A 13,719-nucleotide genomic window follows, 5' to 3' on the forward strand; every position below is an offset into this window, starting at 1 on the left:
TCAAGTAATAAAATTCATTTTTATTGTCAGAACTCGGCAAACGAAAACACTCCAAATGATTTCAAAAATAATGAGTTATAGTTCATCTTCAAATGATCAGAGACAAAATGACAAAGCACAGACTTTATAGACAGGAATGTCTTCTTACTAATCACTTATGCTGGAGGTGGACGCTTGTTCAAGAGACGATTTGTGGCAACAATTTGTTGCTGGACAACGTGTCAAAAACAATTCATTCTGTAAATTAATGAATATGATTTAAAACAATAAAACAAGCAGAAATGGGAAAAAAGTTCATCCTTTCGCTGCACTTCTCACGCTGACCTTTGCTGCTTTGGAGACTAAAGTCAGAGTTGAGGTTTTAGAGGAACTAGCTAGAGGAAATGTAAAAGAAATGATTCTTTGAACGAAGGCAGACTTATTTAAACGGCTGATAACGGGGAAGTTTTGGATCTTAGACATTAAATAAACTGATAACTGCTGAATATGAGCCTCACACATAAACTTTCAGAGCAAGCACAGCGGGAGCAGACATCTTAAATAAGGACGGCGTGTATATAGATATATCACTAAGTTTTCTCTCTTTGCTCATCTTTCTGTCAAGTACATAGTTTTTTTTTTTTTTATTCAAACATTTCCTACCTACTTGCTGTGTTTCCAGAATAAGAAAAAAAAAGCATGTTCAAGTGAAGCATAGTTCAATAATTATTCCCCTCACACACCAACACAAATCACTCAATCCAAAGTACATAAATATTTGGATTTTTCAGCCTAACATGTTCCCGTCCCCCCTGCTCTATTCCTGGAGGAGATGAAAATAGACTCTTACAGCTAAAAATAGATCATTTCCACTCAAACCGTTACAGAACCCCCCCACCTTAAAGAGTTATAGGAAACGTTTTCTATCTGATCTACAAAATATATAGCAATGCCCTTTTTTTAAAAATAGTTTGTTGCTCTTACAGAACAGATCCTCCCCCCTCCGTCTTTCCACTGAGATACATTCAGAACGCGGAGCTGTTGGCAGAACAGCGCCGTGTGATAAGGGTTCACGTCGGGACAGCTGGAGGCGCTGCGGTCTGGACCTCAGTATCTGGTCTGGTACTCGTGATGCCACCTGTTGAAGTCGTTGTAGAAGAGGACGATGCTGCCAGACGCCATGCCAGTGATGATGCACCTGAGGAGGAAGCGGGACAGAAGCAACATCAGTACAAATGTGAAAATAATTGCCGTGCGAACACGGGAGCTTGTGACGGGAGCTGCTTGTTTTTCGTGCTACATCTTTGATGACCGACAGTTGCTGATTTGACTTCACTCCATGAAGCAGAAGACAACAACATATGTCTAAGTTAACAACTTCATCAGGCTCCTTTCAGAAAAGCGTTTCAGAAAGTTTATGAAAAGGTTTCTTTCCGTTTACATAGTAGGGAAACTAACTTTGGAGAAAAGTCATTTCAGAAATCACCAATGTTTTCCGTTATAAAAGCAGAAGTAAAGTCTGTTATTAGCTGTTCTGCATAATTGTATGCACTGTCTACAGTGTGGCTACAGAACCATCAGTGTGTGAATGTAGCGTGAAGCGCCTCTGGACCTGATGAAGCGCTACACAGATACAGGAAATGTACCATTTAAAGTAGGGGACCGCCATAAGATTGGGCCCGTTTTCCTTAATTTGAGGGATCTGTGATCGGACAATACTTCCATCGATTTTATCTACATCAGCAAAGGTCTAAAAACCAACCAGAGGTGCTCTGCAGTGAGAATCTGACTGACAGATTCTCACTGTCAGTCAGACATAACCCAACCAGGTTATGTCTGAACGATTGCAGTTAACAATAATTGTTGCCACTTCAGCAACTTTCTTGTTGCATTTAGCAACATTTCAGACCAAAACAAAAGAAAAAAAAAAATCAGTGTTGGTCAAATTTGGAATCGGCAGGTCAGGCTTTTTAAAGATAATCGGTAATCGGCCAGGAAACTCACCAACATGAATGGTAAATATGTTTAGACCTGGATAAATATGCTTTCACATAAAAGTCATTTAAGCAGAAACATGAAAAAAAGAAAAAAAGAAAGACCTTTGACTCGCAAAAAACTGTTTTTGTAAATGAACCAGACCCATCAATACCACACCACATGATTCTCCTAGTCACATTGACAGGGACAAAATGAACGCCACCTGGAGAATTAATGGTCACATGACATCAACTGGTTACCGATATAGTGGGTGGGTCAAGTTACCCACTGGCTTGTCTCACCTGAGGTCTCAGGCTGAGGTTTCTTTGGGTCTTACCGTTGATCATGTGACATTGCCATGGAGCGGATCCCTGCGTCACAGCCAGGAAAGGTGAAGAGCTGTTTGAGGTCAGACACCTGCCAGACGGACACGACTCCACCATCTCCACCCGTCAGCAAATACTGACCGTCCCGACTCAGCAGCATGGCCTGTTGGGCAGAACCAGGCAGGTTGTTAGTCTAACTCTGCATCTAGCATGCTATTCCACTGCAACTGATGACAACGATCTCTCTGCACAACACGATGCTGTAGAAACAAGGAAAAACATACACAGTAAAAAACAACAGGGGTTTGTTTACGCTACATCAAAATGAAACTGTTTTCTGATTGTCTGACAGTAATTCAGACTGCAGGGCCTGTGCAGAGGGACCACTCTGACAAAATAGAACAAAAAAAAAAAAAAAAGAACATTCGGCAGAAATATTGAAGAAACATATCGAGACACTTTGGCACAAATGTCTCTTCCAAATAGACAATAACCCGAAGCGCACAGTTAGTTACAAAGTGACAACAAAGTGAATCAGGTGGAGCCAAAGCTCCTGAAGTCTGAAGTCTCTCTGTGCTGATCTGACAAAGTGTGTGTTATCAAGGCCGCCTAACACTCCTCAGTCAGTCAGCAGGAATTACAGAAAACTGTTGAGTGAAGCTCGAACATTTGACCCAAATCACACAACTTAGAGGGCAATTCTATAAAAAAATGTGAAAATGTGTAAACACAAGGGCTGATATGGACCTAAAGAGGCAGTATTATAAAACAGACTTTTTCCAGTTTTACATCATGCTGTAATGTTATTCCCTCATCATAAACATACCTGCATTGTTCTCTTAATTCTTTAACGCATGTTTGAGAAATCATTAAGTCTCCATGGCAACCATTTACAGGAGCCTAAGTGAGTAGCTGCAGCCTCACAGGACTCAGCTCCTCCAGACTAGCGGCAGCAGCTATTAGCAAACACCTGGTGGAACTGAGCATCTGCTGGACTCATGTCAGTGCAACGCTGCTAATCACGGTTGCTAAAGGTTTAACGGAGGAGCATTGACGAGCTAAATGTCAGAAAGAGCAGGAGCTTCTTAAAGAGACAGAACTTCAATATCAAAGCATCAAACTGTGAAGTCAAACATCTTGAGTCGTGTTTGATAAATACAGTATTTTTTCTACAACATCTGAAGGTAACAGTTACTAGACTGTGCTGTAAAATGACACTTTATTCCGGGAAAATGTACAATACCCCTTTAAATGTTCACCATAATATTTTATGGTATTTAACAATAAAAGAGATTAGAAAAGTATCTGAGAACCAAATGCTGTTTTCCCCCCCAACTGTAGATTACAGGGATTAGACTGGATCGTTACTGTCAACGCTCCACAAACAAATAGAAAAAAAAAGGCCAAAACAAAAACTGAATTATTTAGTACGCTACGCCAAAACATCAGTTACATTAAGTCAAACATTACTTTTAGCAAGCAGCACACAATAACTACGTATTTATGTTTTTGATACGTCAATATACTATTGGTGCTCTCGTGAAGCTCGTAATGGAAAAAAACAAAAGTGACGAACATGAAAACAATAAATGTAGTTTGATTGAATGGAAGAGTGAGAAAAAGAGGCAAAGTGTTTAATAAACGCCTCGTTTCAGCCGTAAATCCTCCTGACGACGGGCGATCAGATCATCTGCAACGACAAAGCAACCATCACACCTCCGAGTGTTTTGGTCCAACAAATATCTCCACATTGTGCGTACACACACACACACACCCACACCTACACACACACACACTCTCCTCCACTCCACTAAAGATGTCTCCCAAGAGCAGAACTCGGAGATTTACTCGTTTCATCTGCTTTTCTTGCAAACTGCAGCGGCCCAAACGGCTCCCTCAGGAATCGGATGAACACAAATCAAGTCGTGTGCTGGAGACCATTAAGGGCCCGGCGCGCGCTGGAAGCCCAAACTCAGAGAGTCAGAGGCATCAATCAGTGCGTAACCGTAGCCGACGAAATGACGAGGCCGAGTGTTTGCTCTGACGGCGAGAGCTTCTTGTCGTCCGTCGCTCTTACGGCGCCGAGGGACGGACGTCTTCCAGCCGCCGCAGCTTTTCCGTGGAGCGGCTCGGCGCTTCAGTCGTCAGAGGCATGTGTGTTTAATTAGGCTTGAGTTTAATGGATGAAAAAAAACAACTAAACAAAAAAAACAAAAAAAAAAACAGGAAACTTAAAGCTGAAATGAGTCGATTTCAGGAAGTCGATTTGGTGTGAAAACAGAAACAATTCCTCAAACGAGAAAAAAGCAAACAAACTGGGATTGAGGAAATAATTAGTGTTTATACTTCAAACTTTTCTACATCTTGTTTTGAAAGTTTCTAAAGTTTCAAACGGCAAATAATTGAGAGCAGAGATTTGAAAACATAGACGGCTTTATTTCACCCAGCCGCAGCAAACGAACCCAGAATTCATTTCAGATCAAGATTCCTGATTTTTTACTGGGAAAAAAAATAATAATAATAAAAAGCATCAACTGCGTAGCGGCACAGAACTGGGCAGCAGCTTCTGATGCCGACCAAATAAGCGAACAGGATTTGGTTTTGCTTCCAACGCGTGAAATACGTCTCACATTTGTATCGGCCGGTTCCTCGATTAGTTTTGGGAAATAAATCCACGTGTTAGAAAAAAGGTAAATCAGATCCAGTCTGAAATCAGATCCAGTCTGAAATCAGAGAGTTTGTCGCTTCACCGTCAGTTTGGATTTCTGTGGAGCGAAATGTTCTCAGCCTGTTTATCAGTTTTATGACAATATTGGATTTTGAAATCGAAACTCTTTCCGTTGTTCCGTCTTAAATGTCAGGAGCTTCAGCTGCATGTCAGGTCAGACGTCTGCATCCACCCAACAGGAAGATCAGTGACAGACCTGTATACGATTATTTTAACTTTTATTTATTTATTTTTTTAAAAAGTGGAATGAATAAATAGAAATAGAAAAAACTTAGGTGAACAATTTAGAAATGATTGTGGATTTGCATACATTCCCGGTAATATGTAGTCAAATGTTACTTTGCAAATTGCACTTTGACTGTTTTTTGGTTTTTTAGTAGAGTTGAATGTTGGCTTCATATTTGATTTTTTTGTTTGTTTTTTTTTGACAGACTTGACACTGAAAAACACAAAATCTTACCAAGAATTTCAGGTTTAGTTTCTTGTCCGAATATCTCAGTATACCTGAAATAAGAAATCATTCAATACAACTGAAATCAGAGAAAACCAGCCAGCAACTTTTCAGCAAGATGCAGGAGTTTGTTTTCAGACAATAACTCCTTAATATTGATTTTAAAAAATACTGTAGATTATCTCATTTACAAGACATCTTACCCATTTATTCAAATGAAAATCTGTAAATGAAACTTTTTCAACATTAAGGAATTATTGACATAAAATAAGTTCCCAAATCTTGCTGAAAAGTTAGTTGCAAATTATTTTTGTCTTATTTCAAGTGTTGTAAGATGTTAGGACCAGAAACTGGCCCAAAACCACTTGGAAAGATTTTGTGTTTTTGCAGTGGATGGGTTTTATTTAACTTGGTCTGAATCTGGTCACAGGTTTTCTAGTGGTCTAGTTTCTAGTTTTGTCCTATTTCAAATTTTCTTAACTTACGAGTAACTTTTCAGCAACATATAGGCACTTGTTTCAAGTCAATAATTCAATAATATTAATGAAAAGTTATTAGTTCCACTGAATATTTCACTATTTCACATATTTCAGACCTTTTTCCTTGTTAAAAGTGAAACTACCAGTGGAATTCTAACTATTTTTTTTGTCATCAAGATTAATGAACTTTTAAAATAAGCTCTTATTTCTTGCTGAAATGTTACTTGTAAGCTACTTTTGTTTTATTTCAAGTGCTCTAAGATATTTGCACTAGAAACTAAACTAAGATTACTTTTGTGATTTTTTTTCTGTGAAAACCATTGTTGTGACTTTTGCAAACTACCAGCAGAGTTGGCTAACAAACCCCTGAAAACAAGGCGCGCGGCGGCCAGCGGCGGCCAAATGCACTGCGATGCGTTCTGCTGGGGGAGTTTATGACCCGAGTGCAACGCAGCAGGAAGCAGCAGCGCTGGCAGACATGTCAGCCCAGCCAGGTAGGAGGCTGCAGACAGACATTATAAATCAGCCGCTTTGCCACTGGGCGGCCAAACAAGATGGCCGACGTCTCTGTAGGGGCCAACATGACCGACTCGGCTCGGATGACTAAAAAGAAAAAAGAAAAAAAAAAGTGGTGCAGAAACATGTGCGGCCTTCGTCCCCATATTTCAGAGACGGATGGGTGGATTCAAGGCTGAAGAAGGTAAAACTTTTAATTTATGGAGCTCTTATCTCCCCCCCCACCACCACCACCACCCTGTCACACTGACAGAGGCCGTTAAAAAAACTGCAGAGATGGTTACACTGCTTGAGTCGCGCTATAACTTAAAAGAACGTAATCTATTCAGCATGGTTCCCCCGTCACCCAAATCCGCTATTAGAGCAGGATGCCGACTGTTAGGCTGTCGTCCCGACTCTGACTCCAGACCTCTATAAAGCGGCGGCCAGCGCGTTTTTACTCTCCGCTTCCAAGTGCGTGCAGCAGGCCAGGACACACACTTATTTATCCTGGAGTCACACTGCGCCGAGCCTCAGAGGGCAGAGAAGATTGATTCTGGTATGTACAGGGGTGTACTAAATAGCGGCTGGAATCGGGGGGGGGGGCTAAGCCTGAGTTCAACATGTTGGGTTTTCTTAATGCTGCGTGACACGGAGGGAATTTACTGCAGGTCCAGGAGAGACCAAGTCTGCCTGGCTTTGTCTGTGCAGAAGAAATGTGGGGGGAAAAACTACAACGTTAATCTGAAAAGCATCATTAGTAACTTTTTAAACACAACTAGGAAAAATTAGGACAGATTGAAAATGAACCCTCCCCCCCTCACCCCAGAGAGTCAATAACAGGCTCAGTCCATGTTTCTGTCTATTTGTGGCTTTACAGGTTAGGAGCCTGGAAACAAGAAGTTTCTATTTATGTTGTGTAAAATACTTTTTTTCAAGCTTTAATTCATTTCCAAAGTTATTTCCTCATCACAAACGTACCTGGAGTGCTGCTCTGATTCTTTCATTCATGTTTGAGAAATCACCTAATCTCCCATGGCAACCACTTCTGCTGGGCAAATCGCCTGGGCGGACCTAGCTCTGTCGCAATAAATCTATTAAAGGCACGATCAATTAGAACGAGCTCAATCATTTCCATTTGCATGATTTATTGTTTTCCTCTTTTTAACAAAAACTGGATGATACAAGTCTTTATTTCCAGTGTTAAATGTTCATTAGAATTTAAAGTTTATTGATCTGTCACAATGTGTTCTTGAATTATTATGACATTACTGATATATTACTTGAAAATAGTTTCAAAACAACAATATTATCGCTTATCGTAATAACTTCTGGGACAATTTATCGTCCAGCAAAATTAGCTATTGTGGCAGGTTTACCGCTCCAAGTCTCCACATTACCAAGCAGCCCTTCCCCATGAATCCCACTCAGCTCCTTCAAACTAGCCAGCAACTATTAGCAAATATCCACTGAGATCATTATAGGAGCTACTTCTCAGTGAAACGCTGGTAAAAACGTTGTTAAAGGGTTAATAGAGGAGCCATGTTGTGATGACTTTCTGAAGGCGGAGTTTCAGAAAGAACAGAAGCTTCTTAAAGACACAGAGGCCCAATTTCAAGGCCTTAAATTACAAAGTCAAATTTATTTGAAGTCATATTTGATATATAAAGCATTTTTATAACAACTGAAGTTAACATAGTTACTTGATTGTGCAATAAATGGCACTATGTGGCTGGGAAAAACATAATACCGGCCCTTTAATAGGAAACAGGCGTACAGCCGTCTGTCAGAGCTAGCTTACATTTCCCAGGCCAAAGCGGAAACAAAAGGGCCTGGAAACCAAAGGTGGAAGCCGCTATCTTGTGTCGCTCCGGCCACAAGGGAGGAAATGTGGGCAGCGGGGGGAATGTGTCCTCCTGCGCTCTGGGGTAGTTAATGGTGTCGGGGTACAGGACTGACCGCTGCTCTGGAGCGTTTCCCGCCACCGTCGCAATCCGACCCGACACCGGATCCGTGGATCAAACGGGAGCGCTTCCTCTGCTGGATGCGGTGGAACGGGGAGGGCGAGACGTGGAGCCCTCCCGTTTTGTCCCGAGGCGTCCTGACCTTCGCCTCAGATCCGAACCGAGCCCGGCCTTTAATCAGCGCTCCGTCTGGACTGCACCCCCCCCCCCCCCCCCCCTCCCCCCACGACCCCCCAACCCTGAACGCCCCAGATGTGGCGCAGACGTCCAGACGGAAGCGGCGTCTGGGGAGAGCCTGAGGAGAAACGGCCGTTTCCTCACCTTGATGTTGTCCTGCACCTCCATGTGTCGCAGCAGCTTGCCGTTGACGCTGAAGAGACAGAAGTGTCCCTTGTCATAGTAGATCATGCAGTGGCCCTCGGTGGAGGACTGGATGAGCCGGGGCCGCAGGCAGCTCTCCGGGCCCTCCAGGGTCCGGAGCAGGTCTCCGTTCATGGAATGGACCAGGCAAGGACCCTCTACACACAGGGAGACACAGAGCTACGCTTAATATATGACACTGATTTATCTTTTGTGTGTGTGTGTGTGTGTGTGTGTGTGTAATGACGACAATCTGTAAACTTTAAAAAAAGAAAACACTTATTTTGGAAATAATATGACTGATGCCTGAAAATGTTTTTTCCTTCCATAACAAACAGAAATGAGGAACTCGCTAAACTCAACTCAAACTTCAACTGCACTGCAAAATCACATCATCTTAAGAGTAATTTTGGTCTGGATTCTAGTGCAAACATGTTCGTACACTTTAAATAAGACTAAACTAACTTAGACATTATCAGTCATTTTCAGCAGGAAATAGCAGCTTTGTTTAAGTCAATTTCTGAATGTTGAAAGATTATTTCACTTATGGAAAAAAAATGTCTTATCAGTGAAATCATCTGCACAACAATTTAAAAAAAAAGAAGGTATTCTAGTTTGCTAAAAAAAAGAGATGATCGTTTCAAATTTCCTATCATCATTATAATACATAACTTATAAAAAGGTAAATTTCTAAAAATCAAAGAGAGACTGTGGCATTTTCACAATTTTTACAGATGCAACAAAATCATCATAATATAATATAACAATGTCTTTTTCAACACTGCCATTTACAATAATGACTGAAGTAAGTTTCAATTGTTTGAGAAGTCAAATGTTTTCAGGTTATTCTGTTATGCATGAATTGAAATAAAACAAAAGTTTACAGTGAACGTCTCTCAGTCTAAAAGGCAAAAAAAAAAAAAAGTTCATAACTCGTGTCAGAAAACATGATGCCAACCAGATTCAGTATTCTTTTTTTTTTTTTTATAGAAATCTCACAAACACACCTTGCAGCCCGACTCCGCTTCAAAGGATGCCAAAGGTTCAACTGTTTCAGTGGCCAAGTCAAAGTAAACGGAGCACCGTGAAAACAAAAACGCTCAGCTTTCAAAAGAAAAATTTGGAAGATGTTAAGAAACCGAAAACCTATTTTTTGGCAAAAACGGAGGATATGGAGAAGTTTCCTCATCTGCTGTGGTTAAAAACGGCCAAAAACTCCAAATAAAACACGTTTTAGTAGGAATTGATCAAACAAAGCCTCAATGGTTTACAAATGATTAGTAATTTAGCCAGTCGGATCAGAGGAAGGCTTTACACGGACGCAGAGAAGCGGCCGGCCTCACCCTTGCAGCCACTGATGACGAGACCCAACTCAGCACAAACGCTGACAGACGTCACCTCACAGTCGTGTCCCGTCAGGATGGCCCTTGGTGTGGTAAACTCTGCTGGAAGACACAAACAGTTCAGATCCTCACATTTTAGCAAACAGTTACAGTTTTCAGTCACTAGGGGGAGCAAACAGGTTGGATGTTATTTTCTCATGCAGAGCTTTGGCTAAATACAGCAGCCATCTGTAGAGTTAGAGAGCAAGATTCAGACAGATTCATTATTTTTTTCATTTTATGTTACTCACCATTATGTACAATAGGCTCAATGTAAATAGAAAAAGAAAAGAGGAAAAAAATCTTTGAAATTTTCTAGAAAACAATTTGGAAATTTCTGAGTTTGAAAAGTCAAATGTCTGCTAGAAGAAAAAAAAATCTAATTGAGATTAAACTCAGACATTTTCTACAAGAAACATTTTCAAGAGCTTTTTTTTTTTCCAGGCAAATTTTAAACTTTTCAAACTTTTCTCAGATTCATCCCAGAAATGTTCAAGATTTCTAAATACAACAAGGATCAGCAGAGGTTTCGACTTTTCAAGCTCAGAAAGTTTTAGAGCAATTTCAGCAATTCTTAAGAGAAAAAAAAAGAACAAAAACTTGGAAATTTGGGGGGTTTTCCAAGCAAATGTTCAACTTTTCAAATGCAGAAATTTCCACGTTTTGTCTTGATAATTGCTGAAATTGATTTCAAAGTTTTTTCAGGGGTTTTTTCTCGCAATTTTTCAACTTTTCAAACTCTGAAATGTCCAAGTTTTTTCTAAAACCTTTGTGAGAATTTTCTCCCAAAAAGATTTCCAGCAAACTTTTGACGTTTCGAGCTCAGAAATGTTCTTGTTTTTGTTTGTTTTTTTCTAGAAAATTCCTGACGCGAATCTCAAAATTTCCGAGGTATCTACAATGACTCTAACACTCCGTCATTCCCTGGACCGGAGAACTTCATGGCTCTCCACCAACAGCCCCCCCCTCCCTCTGCATCCTTAAGATTTTAATCCATTTTGTTTCACATGCAGATATTTCCCACACTCTGCCTCCTCCAAGGTCTAAAACCTTCTCTGCATGACGGCCTTTACTGGATCCAGATGTTTCTGCGTCGGGCAGGCAGAGCAACACAAGACCAGGGGAACTCAGACTGAAGTCATGAAATTTGTGTAATTTAGTTTTGGTTCGAAGCTGTCAGGGCGAATGACAACACAAATCATCGAAATCACCTTCCGTCCGACCAGACGCTGCACAAACGCGCCAGATCAGGCTTTCCTAGAGTACATGTGATGGTAAACACAGATGAATTCATGACGGTGGGTAGAATTTGCACGTTTGGTCAAAGTGTAAAAGCTTTGATTTGGATGCAACAGAGGGAACTGTAAAGGTCGCCAGCATGAGTCTGTCTGTCGGAGTTCAGTTCTCGTTCACGGCTCATTGGGGGGTGAAGCAGGGGGGGGGGGGGGGGTATCTCTTCTTAAATAACCCCATCAATACCAGCTGAAAGTCAAGATCAGCACTTGTGTGTTTAAATCCACAGATTTGTACGTTTTCACGCCCTTAGAGTTGTTTCTGATTCCGTCTCAATCACCAGTTAGCGTCTCAAGTGGAATTTGTTATGCAGCAGACGGACAGAAAGGAAAACCTTTCTGTGGAAGGTTTGGTGACGTGGAGGAAGTGAAACAAGGTTTTACAGAAACGGTTTAAGACATTTAAAACTAAAGAAGTGTGGCATGAATTCCAGCCTTTTACTCCAGTTTCAGCTGGAAGCAGAACTGAATTTTGTTCTTTGGGAAAAGATCTCAAGCTCAGATTGGAGAGAACGCATTTGAAATTTAGCCACTGATTCTGGGTTTTGTGGCGTGGACTTTGACTGGACCATTCTAACACAGGACTATATTCTGACCTAATGCACTCACTGACAGCTTTAAGTGTTTACAGTCATTGAGCTGCTGAAAGGTTAAAAGTTAAAGACATTATCAGCCTCTAATGACCTCGATTTAATCCCATCTGTTTTATAACCAACATTTGTAGTTTCTTCATACTCTTTGCATGATCTGACACACTAAACAGATAAAAATATTTAAGGCTTGATATCATGATATTTTGATAAGTCAGCCTGTCCCAGTAACTTTCATTCTGACGATTAACATTTTTTTGAAGGCCAATTTCATTTACAAAGACATCTTGATTCATTTTATGGTTCCTGTTGTCTGCGACAGACTGGCGACCTGTCCAGGGTGTACCCCGCCTCTCGCCCGGAACGTAGCTGGAGATAGGCACCAGCAACCCTCCCGACCCCATTAGGGACAAGGGTGAACAGAAAATGGATGGATGGATGGATGGATGGGTTCCTGTTGTGTGTTTTTCATTTCCGTTTTATTTACTGTCTTTGGTTTTCGTTTTTTATTTTGGATATTTAAAATATATTCCAGTTCCAGAGTGAAGTGTTCTCAGCTAAAATTAAATCTCATTGTCCTTTGAGAGGGCAAACGTGCATCATTATTATTATAAGATAAGATAAGATTTATTTGTCATTGTCATCAACAGATTACAACGAGATTGAGATTTGCTCGACTCGAGTTAAGATGCAGGTTATGTGTATATACATAATATACAAAGATAAAGAAATAAATAGACATTAGAAGATGGTTGCGGCGCCTGGAGGTGTCGCAACAGAATTTACATTTTTAACAAAGTGGTGTCAAGAGCAGAAGTTCTTATGCCTTTGAATTTATTATGCCATCACCATTATGTTACTTGAAAATGGTTTCAAAATGACAATATTATCATTTATCACAATAACCATTTATTGCTACAAACACAAATACCACTCTTGAAAAACATTCCCACTTGAATTCTTCAGGACGTCACTGACTTAAAGAGGTGGATTTTACCTCAATAAACTGCATAAAGTAACTACACTGAATCATATTTTCAAATTTACTGATATTTACTGATATTTACTGATCCTCCTGTCAAAGAAACAGTGGAGAAAACAGTAAAAGCAACATTTCTGATCACATCAGTTCCCCGTCATAAATAAATATTTATTGCCACCACAATAAATAAAAATGATCATAATAAGAAACAACTACGATCTACTTTGCGTTGCTCTATCACAATAAAATACGCCGCTTGTCTTTATAACCACATAAAATATTGAAAAGTGCAACGGCCAGGCTTTTTTTTTTTTTGTGTTCACCAAACAATGTAGTCTTTTCTTCAAACATCCGCCTCGCAGCTTCTGGGAATAGGAAGCATAAAGTTTCTGATATGAAAACGTCTTGGCCGTAAACGGCGGTAATAAACAACACGTTTTCAACTGGGCCAGCTAACGCTGCAGTTTAGATGCGTGAGCTCGTGCAGCTCCCGTCTAAATGCAGCTGCACGGCACAAACGAGGAGACGCCTCAATATGAGCAAAGTTTCTCGATGTTCTTACAGGACATGTTTTGAAACGGGGAAATCAAAACAGCAGCAAATTTGTCTCCGATGACTGATCTCATAGGATTTAACTCCAGTTGATTGTTTGGACTTTTTCTTTTTTTTTTTTAAACATCAAGCTGTCCACTTTGCAGCCGCACAAGCTCGCCC

The 13,719-nt window shown here is 40.6% G+C and overlaps 1 protein-coding gene across 7 annotated transcripts in view; it reads right to left on the reverse strand.

The window, feature by feature from the left end:
* lrba (LPS-responsive vesicle trafficking, beach and anchor containing) overlaps positions 1-13,719 on the reverse strand; it is a 243,144-nt gene continuing 229,425 nt past the window's right edge. For 5 of the 7 annotated variants that reach the window (XM_028018763.1, XM_028018765.1, XM_028018762.1 and 2 more), the window contains 4 exons: positions 10,103-10,204; positions 8,721-8,917; positions 2,294-2,445; positions 1-1,177 (listed from right to left, as the gene is read on the reverse strand). In XM_028018763.1, coding sequence (XP_027874564.1) covers positions 1,087-1,177; positions 2,294-2,445; positions 8,721-8,917; positions 10,103-10,204 — 542 coding nt within the window. In that variant the 3' untranslated portion in view covers positions 1-1,086. The remainder of the gene's footprint in view (positions 1,178-2,293; positions 2,446-8,720; positions 8,918-10,102; positions 10,205-13,719) is intronic. The other 2 variants (XM_028018766.1, XM_028018764.1) reach the window with 1 other exon arrangement.

The sequence above is a fragment of the Xiphophorus couchianus genome, chromosome 5, assembly GCF_001444195.1.
Source record: "Xiphophorus couchianus chromosome 5, X_couchianus-1.0, whole genome shotgun sequence".
Lineage (NCBI taxonomy): Eukaryota > Metazoa > Chordata > Actinopteri > Cyprinodontiformes > Poeciliidae > Xiphophorus > Xiphophorus couchianus.